This window comes from Apodemus sylvaticus, chromosome 11, assembly GCF_947179515.1.
Source record: "Apodemus sylvaticus chromosome 11, mApoSyl1.1, whole genome shotgun sequence".
In the NCBI taxonomy this organism is placed as follows: Eukaryota; Metazoa; Chordata; class Mammalia; order Rodentia; family Muridae; genus Apodemus; species Apodemus sylvaticus.
The window spans coordinates 69,217,415-69,234,874 of NC_067482.1; the positions used below are offsets into that span (position 1 = coordinate 69,217,415).

A 17,460-nucleotide genomic window follows, 5' to 3' on the forward strand; every position below is an offset into this window, starting at 1 on the left:
TGAGTTTAGAAACAGTTAATATCTTTGTGACCAGTGAAAGTTTTGAATTAACCTGGAACATTTAAAGGTTTTCTGATATATCTCACCCACAAGGACATGTGTGTGTGTGTGTGTGTTCCTAACTATATAAGCACAACATATTCAGTCTGTATGATGTTAATTATTTATATGTTTTCAGGGATGATGGTTTGATGGTTTGAAATAGGGTTTTACTATGGAGCCCTGGCTGTCCTGGAAGTTGCTTTGTAGACTAGGCTGACCTCAAACTTAAGAGTTCTTCCTGCCTGTGTGTCCCAAGTGCTGGGATTAAAGCTTATACCACCATGCCTTGCAAAATGTATTCTTTACTACCAATGTTTACTTCTTGTCCAGGAAAGAACTATGGCTACATGCATCCCATATATCCTTTACATTTGTTCTAATAGACAATTAAGTAGTTGGGATTATTTATTTATTTTCTTTGAAAGGTTTACTTGTGTTTTTATTTATGTGCATGTTTCTCTTTATATTTCCATGTATGGGCCAGTGCCTGAGGAAGTCATGCAGCTAGAGTTACAGGCAATTATGAGCCGCAATATAGATGCTAGGAACCAGACTCAGATTCTCTAAGAGAGCAGCAAGTTTAACTAACTTCTGAGCCATCTCTCCAGCCCTAGAAACAGTTGTTCCTTAAATGAGACTTCTTATATATGATCTCATCTTCTTTCTTGCTCAGTAAAGTTCAACAATAATGATCATCTGTTTGGATATTAAATATTTGCTGTAACTGGAATTAAACAATATTGTTCTTTTAATGACTGGCTTGTTTCATTTGGCCCAATAACTACAAGTTGAAGTCTAAGACAGGATTTCTTCATCTTAAAGGCTGAATAACCATTTTGTACTTAAGCACTTTGGTTTATACCTCTATTAACAGACATTTGGGTTCATTTCCATTTCTTGTCTCATGTCTCTGGTGCTGTTGTGAGTGCAGGTATGCAAACATTCTTTTTCAATACCCTACTTTCAATTTCAGAAATGAGATGGATAGATCATATGGTAGTTAGAGCTTGGATTTTTTTGAGTATCTTCCATATTGTTTTCTACAACACTTGTGCCATTCAATATTTCTGCCTTAGCACACAGATGTCTCAGTTTGAAAATTCTTACCAACACTTACTGCTAGTTTTTAAATGTTTTATTGATTCTTTGTGAACTTCACATCATGTATTCCAATCCCACTCATCTTCCTGTCCATTCATATCTGCCCTCTGCCCTTGCAACTTCCCTCCAAAACAAAACCCAAAAAATAGAAATAAAAAACAAAACCCAAGAAAACCATCTCTCCACGTAAGCTGCTGCTGTCTGTCATAATGTGTCTCATAGTACACTTTTTGGCCCAAACAGCTTTACTTGCAAATGTTCATTACAATGCGTCATTGGTCTGGTTTGAGAGTTCTGATTTTTGCTATTCTATCAATACTGGATCCTCATAGGAACTCATCTAGGATATCCTGTTGTTGACCTGTGTTATGTTGGTCCTACAGGTTTGGATCTGTAGGACTGGACCCTTCATGCACTCCAGCATTTCATAGATGGAGTATCCAGCCCATCTACGGTGTGTGTGTGTGTGGGGGAGGGGTGGGGGGGGTGGGTGGGTTTCTCTCCTTCACTCATGTCACTATCAACATGATTGGAGTGGGTCAGCTCAGAACCCTGGATCTGGGCCTGGGTAGAAGCTGACTTGGTTAGCCCACCTGCATTCTTGTGCAGCACCACTGGGGCAAGCTCTCCCACTCTGCTCAGGCACAGAGTCAGCTTTTCTGCTCTCACATCCTTAGAGCTGGCTCACCCAGGCCCCACCACCAGGGACAGCTCTACAGTGCTACCCAGGTGAGGTCCTCGACCAGCTCATCTGCTTGCTATAGGGTGTGTGTGTGTGTGTGTGTGTGTGTGTGTGTGTGTGTGTGTATGTGAGAGAGAGAGAGAGAGAGAGACAGAGACAGAGACAGAGACAGAGACACAGAGAGACACAGAGACACTCATATCACTATCAACATGACCTCAGGTGTCAGCCCAGACTAGTGACATCTACATGGACTTTGGTGGTAATACAGGCGCCTTGGACATCAACTCAGACTCTGGCTGTGATAGGACTGTAGAAGCAGGGACCCCCCTCCCCCGATACACACACACACTCAAGTATGCAGCAGCATGGGCCTGGATGTCACCATAGCCTTGAGTGGTAGCACAGGTCACTCAAGATTAGTATGTACCCCAGACATCGACATAGTTTCAGGTGGCAGCCCAGCCCAGCCCACTGACATCTACATGGCCTTTGGTGGTAATTCGGGCTTCAGACATTGACACAGATCCCAGCACAACAGGACTATGGGCTCAGACATGTCCCACAGTGGCAGTCTGGGGCAGGACTTAGATCAGTTTGGCTGCTAGTGACAGTATGGTCCGGAACATCAACTTGATGTCAGGCAGCAGCCCAGACTACTGACATCCAGATGGCCACCAAACATCAGCACAGACCCTGGCTGCAGAGGCCCTGTGGTTCTTGACAGTAGCCCGAGCCAGGACCTCTCCATGGCCAGAGGCAGTTGTATAGGCTCCTCATATCTGCCTGTTCCTCACTGCCATTGCGTCTCTGGTTTAGCCCCTCTCCACAGTTCCTCAACTGCTCAGTTTCACTTTCACATCTTTCTACCCTGTACTCTCTCTGTCATCTCCATTCATCACACATTTGCTCATAGTACTGGTGCCCACTGCAGGCCAGGGGTATGAATTAGGTATCTGAGAAATTTATATTAATTTCAATGCCTTGAAGCTCTTTCCTTCAACAGTTTGGGATTTGAACCTTACATTTAGGTATTATAATCCATTTTGAGTTAAGTTTTAACATATAACTTTCCATGGTCATTCATTTGCAAGTGGATATCTAGTTTTCCCAGTATCATTTCTTGAAGAGGTGGTTCTTTCTACACTGATGGCTTGACCCATTTGCTAGACATTGTCTTGGTGTACATGTGAGGTTTGCTCTAGGCTTTCTGTATTGCCTTTGGAAGGCTTCTTGTTTAGCAAATGTGATGGCACTCTCAGCATCTATATGAAGGCTTATCTGATTCCTGGGCTAATTCTTACTTGGTGAAGCAGACTCCAGAATAGCACTGCACTGTAAATAGACCTTACCAAAAATCATAATGTGTAAAACTATTGTTAGTAGTTCTTGGGTTAAGTTCTTAATTTGACTTGAGAAAAAGCAAGGATCAGCCTCTTAAACAATTTGAGTTGCAAAGACAATAAATATCATTAAAAAATCACAAACCGTTTTCTGGGATTCATGAAATAGTTCTGCTTTCTTTTCAGAATTGTTTTCATCCTAGTCAAAGTAGACAAATAATTCTCTGTGTTGATAACATACCTTATTTTTTTTTTCTTTAGTTCTCCGCAGAATGTCAGTTTTCTTGATTTCAACATTGAAATAAAAAACCCAAGCTGGCCTGCTTAAACTATCTTTACTTTAGTCTAAATAAGAAAACCTAACATACTACATAATTAGTTCTAATATCTCATGTGATGGTTAGTCTTGCTTTATCTTGATGGGATCTAGAATTACCTGGGAAACCAGTCTCTGGAGATGCCTTCAGGGGATTATTTACATCCGGCTGATTAACATGCTAACTGTGGATGGCACCACTCCCTGGGCTGGAGTCTCAGACTGAGTGAAAGAGAATGCAAAATGAGGTTCATTCCTCTCCATATAAGTACTGTATTTACAACATTTTTCTCCTCCATCTCCCCTCATCATTTCCTGTTACCACAAATTCACAACTTCTTACTCTTTGTTGCACATATAGTCATATAAAGTTATAAACATAACTTGCTGAATTCATTTAGTGTTGCCCCTAGGTATGTGTATGTTTTTTCATTCAGCCAGGAAAAAATAAAACAAAGCAAAACAGAAAATCATCTCCCTATTTTCCAAGGTCAGCAGTGTCAGTGGGGTGCCAGGTTCCTGTGTTGGTTCAGAACTCTCCAGGAGAAGCTTGAGCTGTCAAACTAAAAGCTCAGCATGATTTTCAGTGAAGCCTTTTATGAAATGAGAAAGCATTTTCAGGTGATAAACAATTGCTAGACATGCAGATTTCTAAGTTTTACAAGTTGGCTAGGTCTCTTCCTCAGGAAATCAGTTTACATTTTTAAAAAAGTTTTCTCTGTTGACTCAAAGAGCTTAATTAACTTTTAAGTCCTGCGACTATATTGGTCCTGTGACAACTTGATATCATTAAACAAACCTTTAGAGGGTTATAGTGTTGTGCACAAGAAACCATTCAGTGAAGGATTTTATCTGAAAAAAAAAAATAGTGTGCTATTAGTATTAGATATGAATTCTATCCTGTGCTTTAAAGCCCAGGAAATATAGCTTGCTCACTATCCTTGAACTCTATCCTGTTAACACTTTGGAAAGGAGCTGTGTCTTTGTGAAAGTAAACTGTAGTGTGAAAAAATTAATGCCACTATATACTATTAAAGATTTCAGAATTGTTATAATTATTAAATTATCTTAGAAGTAATTAAACTATTTTCAGCCAAATATACTTGTGTCTTTATGTCCTGTCTTCAGTTAGTAACTGTGCTTAAATGTAGCACGTCGAGCCAGGGGGGTTTGAACCTTGTCATGGGGTGCGAATTTATGTAGGCGATGCTGTAGTAAAGTAACACATACTTTTGTGCACTTGCTTGTCAGTCCTTGTTCACTATCTAATTCTGGCTAATTCTGAAAGAATGATACGTTTAAATAGGTATATTCATTATTACAGTTTATAAATGTGGAAACTGAAGCACAAAGAAGTTAAAAAATTACTCAATATTACAGAGTAGGAAATGACATTGTAAAGTTAAGTTTTAAACATATTAAATATAATTTTTTGATTCTAATGTTGATTTTTGTTCTCTCTTTATCATTTTCTAGTTGACTTGGAGCATATGCGAACAGTAAAACCTGATAAACACTTACGCTTTTGCCAGGAAAATGGTTTTAGTAGCCACTTTGTTTCAGCCAAGACAGGAGACTCTGTAAGTAAAACAGCGGAGCGTATTATAAGTGATGCTTTATCTTTTTTTTTATTTGATATATTCTTTATTTACATTTCAAATGATTTCCCCTTTCCTGGATCCCCCCTCCCCAAAAATCCCATAAGCCCTCTGCCCACCCCCTGTTCCCCAATCAGCCCTTTCCTGCTTCCCTATCCTAGTACTCCTCTACACTGCTGCACTGAGCCTTTCCAGGACCAGGGACCTCTCCTTCCTTCTTCTTGGGCATCATTTGATATGTGAATTGTTTCTTGGGTATTCAGAGCTTCTGGGTTAATATCCACTTATCAGTGAGTGCATACCATGTATGTTCTTTTGTGATTGGGTTACCTCACTTAGGATGATATTTTCCAGTTCCAACCATTTGCCTAAAAATTTCATGAATTCATTGTTTTTAATTGCTGAGTAGTATTCCATTGTATAAATATAACACATTTTCTGTATCCATTCCTCCACTGAGGGTCATCTGGGTTCTTTCCAGCTGCTGGCTATTATAAATAGGGCTGCTATGAACATAGTGGAGCATGTATCCTTATTGCATGCTAGGGAATCCTCTGGGTATATGCCCAGGAGTGGTATAGCAGGGTCCTCAGTAGTATCACGCCCAGTTTTCTGAGGAACCACCAGACTGATTTCCAGAGTGGTTGTACTAAGCTCAAATCCAAGTGATTCAAGGACCTCCACATAAACCCAGACACACTGAAACTAATAGAAAAGAAACTGGGGAAGAACTTGAGGACATGGGCACAGGGGAAAAGTTCCTGAACAGAACACCAATAGCTTATGCTCTAAGATCAAGAATTGACAAATGGGACCTCATTAAACTACAAAGTTTCTGTAAGGCAAAGGACATTGCCAAAAGGACAAAATGGCAATGAACAAATTGGGAAAAGATACAGTCGACAGAGAGCTTATATCCAAGATATACAAGGAATTCAAGAAGTTAGAGTCCAGAGATCCAAATAACCCTATTAAAAATGGAGTACAGAGCTAAACAAAGAATTTTCACCTGAGAAATATTGAATGGCGGAGAAGCACCTAAAGAAATGTTCAACATCCTTAGTCATCAGGGAAATGTAAATCAAAACAACCCTGAGATTTCACCTCACACCAGTCAGAATGGCTAAGATCAAAAAGTCAGGAGAAAACAGGTGCTGGCGAGGATGTGGAGAAAGAGGAACACTCCTCCACTGCTGGTGGGGTTGCAAGATGCTTTATCATTCTAATGTCCCTGGGAAGTACACTTCTACTTCTTCATTCCTTTTCTTTTTCTTTTTAAATTACTTTTATTTATTTATTTATTTTTTTACAGTCCAGTTGTTACCTCTCTCCCTGTCTGCCCTCCCACAGTTCCTCATCCCATCCTGCCCCTGTCTCAAAGAGGCTGTCCCTCTACCCCCCAGGAAGTACACTTTTACTTCTTTTCTTTTTTTAAGATTACTTTTCTTTTATTACAGTCCAGTCATTAACCCCCTCCTGGTCTTTCCTACCAGTTTGTCATCCCATCCCTCCTCCCCTCTGTCTCCAGGAGGATGTCCCCTCCCTGCCATAAGAAGTGCACTTCTACTTTTAAGAAGGAACACAGCGATGCTTTTGGAGGGAAGGCATACATAGAACATATGAGAATGCTTATTTTGGTTAGTTAATTTTATAGTTGATTTAACAAGAATTATAAAATACCCAAGTCACCCATAACTCTGGCCTTTAGGGATGCCCACTTAGACCCTCAGAGGGCTCTCCTGTGTTCTTCCACCGAAGGCTGGCCTCACTGTGCTGCTTACTTTGTGCGGTGTGTTTGCGTCTGTCTGTCTCTGTTGTCCAGGAGCATCTTCTAAAGCTCCTGTCACAGGGCTCATGCTACACCGATGCGGAGTGATAGAGATAGGTCTGTGAGCCCAAGTAAGGATATTTCAGGCCTACCATTTTAACCAAAACAAATGTTCCTTAGACACTAAGATCATGGTCTACTTGTTTTATATTGTTTCTTTTATTTAACGTTTTATCTATAAAAATTTTCCCATGTCATTTAATGTTATAAAATAAACTTAGTCATTTATTAAGTATTCAAAAATGTATTTAATTATGCACTATTGGTTTTTGGACATGTAGGTTTTTTTCTAAATTTCAAATTTTAATTTTATTATGAAATTTTTGTAACTTTTAATACTTCATTTCCTTTAGAAAGATTCTTTGCCTGGAGATTGAAACATGTTACCAGATGTTCACTAGAAAGACTAAATTAACCTATTCTTTTCCTAGTATTGTAAGATTGCTATTCCACTGGTTCTTGTAATAAGGACTTAATTGTTTTTAAACCTTTGCCCCCGTGGTAAAGCAGTACAAATAAGAACACAACAATAAAAACCTTACTAATTTTGAATTTCTTTCATGAGAGTTTCGGTTGAAAGTTACTATATTTTACTAACTATTCATTTTCAACTTAACCACGCCTATTTTTATTGGTTAAACAATACTATATCCACATTCATATTAGAGACAATAACTGATTGTTACCACTCTTGCAATTATTTGTTTCTGTCCAGTTTTGTGTTCATTTGTTTGTTTGTTTGTTTGTTTTTTAAGACAGGGTTTTTCTGTGTAGCTCTGGCTGTCCTAGGATTTGCTCTGTAGATCGGGCTGGACTTGAACTCAGAGATCCACCTCTTTCTGCCTCCCAAGTGCTGCTATTAAAGACATGAATCACCATGCCTGGCTGCTGTCCAGTGGTTTGTTCAACTTAGGTTTGTTTTTTTGTTGTTTTTTTTTTTTTCCTTTCATTTGGTGCTAGGGTTAGGGCCTTGCTTATGGCTAATAATAATTGTTTAACATTTAGATGTTTTTATTTATGTATATGTGCTTGCTTGTGTGAGTTCTTTTTGTGCCCCAGATGAGTGCAGGACCCCATGGAGGCTAGAAGAGGACATGGGATCCTCTGGAACTGCAGGTAGAGGTGGTTGTAAGCCACCATGTGGGTGCTGGGAAGTAACTCTCGAGTCCTCTGGAGGAGCAGGAAGCACTCATAACTTCTGAGCCCTCTCTCCAGTCCCCTAGGAATAATTAACCTAGGAAACTTGTGACTTATATTTAGTAAGTGATCTTGAGGTAAATTGGGCTAGAAACCTGGTAGGATAGTTATAGAGCAAAAGCAAGTTATACAGCAGAAATGGTTAGGGCTGAAGTTCCAGAGATTATAGAGGACCTGGCAAAAGCCAACTGCATATTAAAGGATGTTTATAGAAATGTTCATAATGTATAGCTGTAATGGACTCTATCATTCCTTTACCCTGAACAGATAAAATACCAGTAAATAGTACCGAGTTGTTTTACTTAGGGAATAATGGAGACTTTGGACATTGATAAGAGAACCAAAAGTATTAATGGTTTGGGAAGCAAGACCTGTTAGAACAGACTAAAGCCAGCTCAGGAGACCAGCGTAGAGCTGTCAGTCAAATACCAGAGCTGTAAAGTAGAGATGAACTTATTTTCATTTTCTTCAGGAATTGGGGGAGTTTATTATGCTATTAGATGTGTTGGTGTGTTCTTTACATTTGTCACTGTAATTGTTGTGTTAAATCCTTTAAAATGGGGCTGGAGAGATGGCTCAGCTATTAAGAACACTTGTGGCTCTTACAGAGGGACCTTAGTATGGTTCCCAACATCCACATGGTGGCTTACAACCATCTGTCGACTCCATTTCTAGAGGATCTGACACCTTCTTTTACCTCCACAGACACCAGGTACACATGTGCTGTACATAAATACATGTAGATAGAAAACTCAAACACATAAAATAAAAATAAATCACTAAAAATCTTTAAAAATGTTTTTGTTAATAAATGCATGTTTAGACTAATTCAAAGAATTGCTTGGATTTTCAAATTATGGTTTAATTCTTTAAAAATGATTTCATCTTATGTGTTGCCATATTTGACAAATGGAGCCGTTTCTGGAACACTCATTGTTTATGCTTCTTTAGAAAGATCAGTATATTTGGAGGTAACTGAAGCATGCCTGTTTTAAATCATTTAAACTTATTTTTGTTATGTAGGTCTTCCTGTGTTTTCAGAAAGTGGCAGCAGAAATCCTGGGAATCAAATTGAACAAAGCAGAAATAGAACAGTCACAGGTGATTATCTTAAAATTTATATTTTAAAAATTAATGAATTTCTTGTGACAATATTTTAGTCATTAGTTCTTCCCCATTTGTTCTATGTATGTGTCACCCAAAACCTTGGAAATAGATTATATGTATAAATGAGTATTTATTGCAGAAGATAAAAAATGAATTTTTACAAAACAATGGTAGTCTTGCAATTTTGTCCCTTTTGGTGGAAAAAAATGAATAAAATTTTATCAGTTCTTAGTTAATGGGTTATGGTTCAGAAAATCCTGTTCTGTGTTTTCTTTTGTTTTTTCATTAGAGAGCCTGACTGTGTCACCTCTGGTGGCTTCCCTCCCTTCGCCTCAGAAGTGTGGCATCATGGCCCTGCTTATTTCCTGTTTCTGTAGGGATATCTGTTCTCTTTTAAACGACATGCAGTCATATTATTTCTTTATATTATTTTGTTACTTTAATAATATTAGTCTGAAGATTTCTGTGCTCCTTCACTATTTCTAGACAATCTTATAAGTAAATAATCAAATATCAGCAGTTCAAAGCTTAAAAATGTCATTGTGGTTACTCAGTAAGTCACATATTTTATAGAATGAAAATCTTGAGCAAGAGCAATAGGGTTCGAAGCAACAAACTAATATTTTTCCTAAATACTCTGTCCACCTTTCCTTGCAACTGAAAACAATTGTTATCTTTTCACATCTTTCAATATTTACTTGATTATTTTATAAATTAGTTTCATGATGTACTCTTATTGCTATTGAATATGTGTTAAAGCAGTTAGAACTAGCTCCCTTTTCTTTATAGTTTCTTCTTTACTTTGTATCATATATATGTATATATATATATGTACATATATATTGCAAGATATTTTATATATAAATAATATGCATATGAGAAAGTAGTATTTATCTTTGTGATTCTGTTTTATTTCTCTTAACACATTGATCTCCAATACTATCTGCTTTCCTGAAAAAGGCATACTCATTCTTTTCTTTGGCTGAACTGAACTACACAGTATATATGCATCCCATCTCTTTATATGTTCACTCATTGCTTGATACCTAGCCTGATCCTGAGCATTGCGTGTTGTGAAGAGTTCTTCTGTAAACATGGGTGTGCAGGTATCTGTGTAGTGTCCTGACTTAGATTCCTTTGCATGTAAAGAGTGATATAGCTGGGTCATATAGTAGGTTCAGTTTCAGTTAACAGATTGATTTTCATAGTGGCTCCTCTAGTATCCATTCCCACCAGCAGTTTACAGAGGTACATTCACATCCTTGCCAGAATGATTTTATTTTTTTTAACCAATAGCCATTCTGACTTGGATGGGAAGGAATTTCAGTGTAGTTTTGTTGCATTTTCCTGATGGTTAAGGTATTGAAAATGTTTTCATGTAGTTACTGATGACTTGTACTTCTGTATACACCTCTGTATATGTAATTCCATAGGATGAGTGTCGTGAATAGAGCCGCACATGCATGTGCAGGGATCTTTATAATATGGTGCCTTAGGAACTAAAGAGAAGCTCGCTATGGTAGGTCTTTTTTAGTTCTCTAATGAAGATTCCCTACACTGATTGTCACACTGTTTGGCATAACTGATATCTTATATTTAAACCAACAGTGCATGGGTTCCCCCACCCCCTGCTGATGCTTACAAGCACTTACTGTCCTTTATTTCTTTATTTTCTTTCTTTTTCTTTTTCTTTTTTTTTTTCTTTTTGGTTTTCTGGATTTAGGTTTTTTTTTTTTTTTTTTTTTTTTTTTTTTTTTTTTTTTTTTTTTTTTTTTTGAGACAGGGTTTTTCTGTGTAGCCCTGGCTGTCCTGAAACTCACTCTGTAGATCAGGCTGGCCTCAAACTCAGAAATCCACCTGCCTCTGCCTCCCAGAGTGCTGGGATTACAGGCGTGCGCCACCATTGCCCGGCTGTCTTTTATTTTCTTAATGGTAGATATATTGACTGTGGTGAGATGATAGAATCTTTTTTCTTTTATTCTTGTTTATTTTTTGTTGGTTTTTTCTTTCTAAGTCAGGATTTCTTTGTGTAGCCTTGACTGTCCTGGACTGACTCTGTAGACCAGGCTTGCTTTGAACTCACAAAGATCTTCATACCTCTGTCTTCTGAGTGCTGGGATTAAAGGCATGTGCCACTACCAACCAGTGAGATAGAATCTTAATATAGTTTTGATTTGCATTTGATGACAAGATGTTGACCATTTTTTCATGTTAATTTTACTTTTTACTGATAATTTTTACCCATTTACTGATAAGATTGTTCGGTGTTTCTTGTTTTATGTATGTATGTATGTATGTATGTATGTATGTGTGTGTGTGTGTGTGTGTGTGTATGTATGTATGTATGTACATATGTACATATATATATATTTATGTATTTAGAACGTTGTAGATAAAAGCCCCCTTCTAGATATATAGCTATCTGGAAAAGCTTCACTCCCATTCTGTGGACTGTCGTTTCACTTACCATGTATAAGCTGTTTGATATTCTTGCTGTCATTTCCTGAGTCCTTTGCAGAAAGTCCTTGCCTCTGTCTGCATCTTAAAGTGTCTTCTCTGTTTTTCACATACATTTTAAAAGATCCACATTAAGGCTTTAATCCATTTTGAATTGACTTTGTAGAGGATATCTTGTATAGGATAAGGATAGTTTCATTCTTTTACTTATCCAGTTCCCCCAGCACCATTTGTCGAATAGGTCATATTTTAATTCTTTCATCTGAAGGTGAATTTAAGGTACTAAATTCCCTCCTTTGTGTTTGTCAGAATTTTGTGTTTGATGGAAGTTTCATTATTACATCTTATAGAAAGGTGAATTGGTACCTTTTTCAGTTCATTAATCAGTTTCACAGTCAATATTTGTCAGTGGAAACCATTTAAAAATTCTTCCAGAAACTCCAGATGAAAATCACAACCACAACACTACAATATAACATATATATGTATATACAGATAAACATAATATATCATATATATACATATATGTCTATGAACATGCATATATATACATATGATGCATATATATTCAGATTGCATATTTAACAAATTTTTATCATGGTGGCTTTAAGTATGCCTTCATATTATTTTATGAAGAAGTGTCAGAATCACCAGCCATAGGCAGCTTGATGCTGTAGTAATTTGGTTTGTATCATAAATATTTATAATGAGGTTTCTGTTTTTCTTCTATGTACTGAGTATTTATACTCCACTATTTTAGTTCTAATGTAGATTGCTTCCATTTGGGTGTCTAATAAAATCAACTGAGTTATCAGCACATTTTGTAAATTTTTGCAAGAAAATGGGAGAAAGGTTTTTTGATACAGCAGACCTTTTTGAGGACATCATAATGTCAAGAGACCACACTGCAGCCTAAGCACAAAGAGGACTATGCTTCACAAGAGAGCAGGCACACACTTCAATAGTCATTCAGAAAGCAGTCCAGCTTTTGATTTTAGATTCTAGTTTTATTTGTATTGTTTATTCTCCTTCTCCATCCTCACCAACCATTCCCCTTTCCCTGAGCAGAATTCACAATGTAAAAATTAGGGCTATTGTTTCTAGTTTCTCAGGTTGTTCAGAGAAGTAGTTAAAACTTTGGGAGAGGAATTAAGTTTCCCTGAGCCATTTCTAGCACGCCTAGCATTCAGTTCTTCACTCCTACTATAGGCAGTCTGTGAAGAAAGCATACATTCTTCAGTCTGAGACCTTTGCCGTGTGCACTTAGGCTCTCAATACAAGATTTATGTCGACACATTAGTTAATAAACCATGAATTTATGTAGTTTGATTTAGATATATATTAGTTTCTTCAAAACAAAAATCCCTGTAATGTCTGAGATGTATAGGCATGCTAAAATGTATATTCTTTATTATCTGAAATATGACCCTGCAAATAGTAGGGTGCTCTAGATTTTTATTGAGGATTAAATTATACAAATAGCACACACCCACAGTCTTAAGGAAAGCTTAGGGAGTTCAGAGTTGTCTTTTCCAAATATTGCTCTTCTGAAGCCATTCTACGTGCTGCTCACCTTCCCTGTGGAAGACACCTCTCATGTTTGCCACACCTTAACCCCCTTACACACTAAACAATGCTGACCATATTCTCCCAAATATCCTTTTTTTCCTATTCATTTTTAAAATTTAAATATATGTTTTCAAATACTTATAAACTTCTGGGTTTGGTGGTGGACACTTTTAATTCCAGCACACCAGAGGTGGAGACTCTCTGATGTCTGTGCATTTGAGGCCAACCTATTCTATATAGCAAGTCTCAGACCTGCTTGGGCTACATAGTGAGATCAGATCTCAGTTAAAAAAACAATGAGATTGAATCACAATTAACAAACAAGCAAGCAAGCAAGTAAACAAACATAGAGACCTCAGATACAATCTAACTAGGCAATTTCAGGTTTGAAAACATGGCATATGGCTTCATGTCCAGCAGTCAAGACTCCAAGGCAAAATTTGTCTTGTGGATTATTTGTTAATTTGACAAAAAGAGTAATGAGAGCTGGTCATTTACATTAGTTAGCACTTTGACCCCAGTGTTTTACACATAGATCAGTAACCTGGCTATGTTTATAAATAGTGCTTAAAACAATGCTGTGTTTGATGAATAAATTATTTTTTCACACCATTATTATGGAGGTGAAAATCCCTGTTCTTCATTGTAACCTGTAATTTGGCATGACACAGTTATGTTGAGGAGTTAGATTATGGTGTACTGTTTATTGATGTGCTTTGCTCCCATCTCATCTGTCAGTCAGCAGTGCTTCTGTTGATGGAACATGCCAAGTGTCTGATAAGTGAGGAATCTTGTCCAGAATTAATACTACCCACTAGAGAACTTATGCAAAACCCAACTAACTTTCCACATTTATATACTACAGAGTCCTGCTCATTCATTCTCTGTGTTTATCAAATCTTTATTAAGAAATATCTTCACAGACAGTTACTCATTTTGAGGTGTTTCCATTTTAGTACATGAATATATGTTGTTAGGAAAGGGGTGCTTCTGAAATCAAGTCTGTGCAGGCATGCAGAGAGTACTTCTCACTTCAGATCCAAAGATGCGAGAAGCTTGTTACTTCTTATACATGGTTTTCCCGGAGTCCTAGCCCCAAGGAGAGAACGTCTAATGTGTAGTACTGTGCTTTTGTTTATTTAGCAAAATTCTTGAAAGCAAAAGGCTATTGTGCCTTAATATTGTATTTCATTATTCTTTTTACATGACTCACAATTGTATTTGGAGTGATTTCTATATGAAATTTGGAAATATGGAGGTTGTGGTTAGGAGTATGGGAAGTAATCAGCAGACGAAGCCCTAGGGAAGTAAAAATTACAATTATGAAAACTCTAAAGGGCATGCTCTACCTCTGATTGCTGAAACAACAGGCTTGCATCCTCCATGCGTCTCCACAGCATCCTAGTCACTTGTAAAATACCTAACAGATCCAGACAACTGGATCTGTTCTTTGCCAGTAGCTCTATAGTAACATAGGAATAAATCTTTCAGGTGGTTTAGTCATGCTTGCCCAGCACAGAGTGACTGACATAGTAGATCATCAGTGATGTTTGTCAAAGAAAATGAACATATACCTCCATAGTTGTCTGCAATGCAGAGAAGTTAAAGTCATCTGTTTCAGTGGCTGGAAGGAATCATGAAGAAGATGTGTACTGGGTCTCTCTTACTTTTCCTTTCTTTTGTGTGTGAACATTCTGCTGATTCTTTTGTGACATGCTTGAATTCATGTGTTAATTTTCTTTTTCTGCTTTGGTGTTTCCTTCTATTGTCAGTCATTAAACATGCTTTTCATTTTGTCTTTCTCTTTCTCTCTTTTTTTCTTTCTCCTTCATCTTGTTTATGTTGTACGGAATTGACAGCGTATTGTCAGGGCAGAAATAGTCAAGTACCCGGAAGAAGATAATCAACACCCCAGCTCTGCTCAGAGTAGAGTCTGTTCAGTACAGTAGTGCAGGTACTTATGGGAGAATTATTGCCATTTGGGGAGGGGAGGGCTAGTTGTATGATCTTGTTCTTCCTTATGAAGGAATATTTTTAATTAAAATGACATGTCTTGGTTTAGAACTTTTAAAAGTTGGTCTTTTACCAGGAAAATTATAAATTAAACAAGAAATTGAGAGTAAATTAAAATACCATTTCAGTTACTTTCAATTATGTTTATCTTTATGGGTGTTTATTACACATGTAGTACAGAGGATTGAAGCAGTTATTTCATTAGTAATTACTTACCCCCTCTGAAATAGATGGTAATTGAAAGGTTATTTTAAATTACTTTAAAGAAAGGCTTGAATTGCCCTTCTCTCTCTGTCTGTGTGCATGGACTTAGTAAAAGCTAAAACCAAAAGAGGGTTTGTTTTCATTTCAATTTTTACTTAGAGATTGAGTATTAGACATTTTGCTAAATTCACTGTTTTAGACTGAGCATAAGATGGAAGAAAGTGTGAAGGTGTCCTTTGGTTTAAGTTGATTTATAGGCATGGGTATGAAGTGACTTTTAAATGCCTCATTATGTCATGTTTTACTAGAACCATTATGCATAACCCATAGTGAACTATTTGAAATAAGGGTTTTGAGAGGAATGTTTTGAAAACTGGAAACATTTTTAACAGTGGAGTTTCTCAGGACTTTTCTGTTTTCTATGTGAGTCCTTTAAAACACACCTCTTTTTCTAATTCACAAAGTTATGGCCAAGTGTAATGATCATGAAAAGACTAAAAACATAATGAAAAATTTAAAAATGGTGATGTTTTTCTATCAACTAAATATGCATGAATGATTTAACTTGTACTAAAATTATAACCAGGATATAAATCTTCATATTGATTTTTGAGTTTTTAATAAAACTTATGATAACTCCAATAAGTAATAAAATTTATAACTGAATAGCTTCCTTAAAAAAAGGGAAGGGAAACAAGAAAATCTCAAACTTGACTATTAATTTTGGCCAATTATTTTTAATACCAACTCCAGTTTCATCGGTGATGTTTGTCATTAGACATTCACCAGAGCTCAGAAAACAATTGATGCTCATGGGACTTTTCTGATGTCTTGATAATAACTCTTTTCTTTTATGGCAGAGAGTGGTGAAGGCAGATATTGTAAACTACAACCAGGAGCCCATGTCAAGAACTGTTAACCCGCCTCGGAGCTCCATGTGTGCGGTTCAGTGAGCACACACTGTGTTGATAGTTCTGGCTGCTCGTCCCCTGGATTGGGTCCAAGCTGCCTAGGAACACGTTTTATCAGAGACTGTCTCTGTTGTCAGCTCACACTTCCCCCCGCTCTGCTCCTTCATCCTTTAGTTGCCTCAGAGTATTGGGCGGCTCCCTGGACTGGAAGGAATTCACATTTGGGACCACATGTTTTGAAATCTGAATGGAGAGTCCATTCTCTGGATTGAGACTGCCTCCTTGCTCCAGAAGAACCATGTTGCTTCTTTATCTCTTCACTTCTTTGTTTCCTAGATATAAAAAAAAATTTAAACAGATATGAAGATGCTCTAAGCGTTGATCATCATTATCTATCTGAACTTGTGTATGTGAAAGTGTTCTTCAGAGCACTGATGGTGAAAGTTACTCAAGAAGGTGTTCCTTTGCTGGCTATTAGGAGTAAAATATACAAAGCTGTATCTAATTGAAAGTGCTTCAAATGAGGCTGTAATAGAAATATTTTTTCATTTTTAAAAGGAGCCCAATGTGTTTATATTGTAGTTTATAACTCACAAGTAGTGAATATTTGATATTGTATTTTTATTACTGTATCATGGTCATTGCATATTTTATCATATTTGGCTTAGATGGCTTTATGAATTTTGATAAATGGTCCAGCTGATCTTCCACATGGAATTTCTCCTACAGACTGTATGAGAGTGCTTCCAGATGAGTCATGATATCCTTGGATCATTGTGGATCGATCACACTGTACCTGATGTTCAGATGTTTTTCTCACATAAATAAATTTATTTAAATTATGTTTTCTGGGATTTTCATTCATTCATTCATCTTCCTTTTTGTTACAGAAAACAAAGTAGATTTGAACACATGGCTAGAAATCCTGTGAAGTCTAATGTGCAGCCAGTTTCTTAAGAGCTCCCAGGCATTCTGCAGGTTTGCTTATAGTTGAGCCTGTAACCTGCCATTTCTGGGCCTCTGTCAGCCACAGCCCATTTTCTGCCTAGCTCATGCCACTCTTGGTTCTGGGCACATAAAACTGTGAATTCA

At 37.2% G+C, this 17,460-nt stretch overlaps 1 protein-coding gene across 2 annotated transcripts in view; it reads left to right on the forward strand.

Moving 5' to 3' along the window:
- Rab28 (RAB28, member RAS oncogene family) overlaps nucleotides 1–17,210 on the forward strand; it is a 77,038-nt gene extending 59,828 nt beyond the window's left edge. The window contains exons 5-8 of one of the 2 annotated variants that reach the window (XM_052198754.1): nucleotides 4,961–5,064; nucleotides 9,131–9,208; nucleotides 15,100–15,194; nucleotides 16,318–16,401. In XM_052198754.1, the coding sequence (XP_052054714.1) occupies nucleotides 4,961–5,064; nucleotides 9,131–9,208; nucleotides 15,100–15,189 (272 nt within the window). In that variant the 3' untranslated portion in view covers nucleotides 15,190–15,194; nucleotides 16,318–16,401. Of the gene's footprint in view, nucleotides 1–4,960; nucleotides 5,065–9,130; nucleotides 9,209–15,099; nucleotides 15,195–16,317 lie in introns of both variants that reach the window. The other variant, XM_052198753.1, reaches the window with a different exon arrangement.
- The last annotated feature ends 250 nt before the right edge of the window (nucleotides 17,211–17,460 follow it).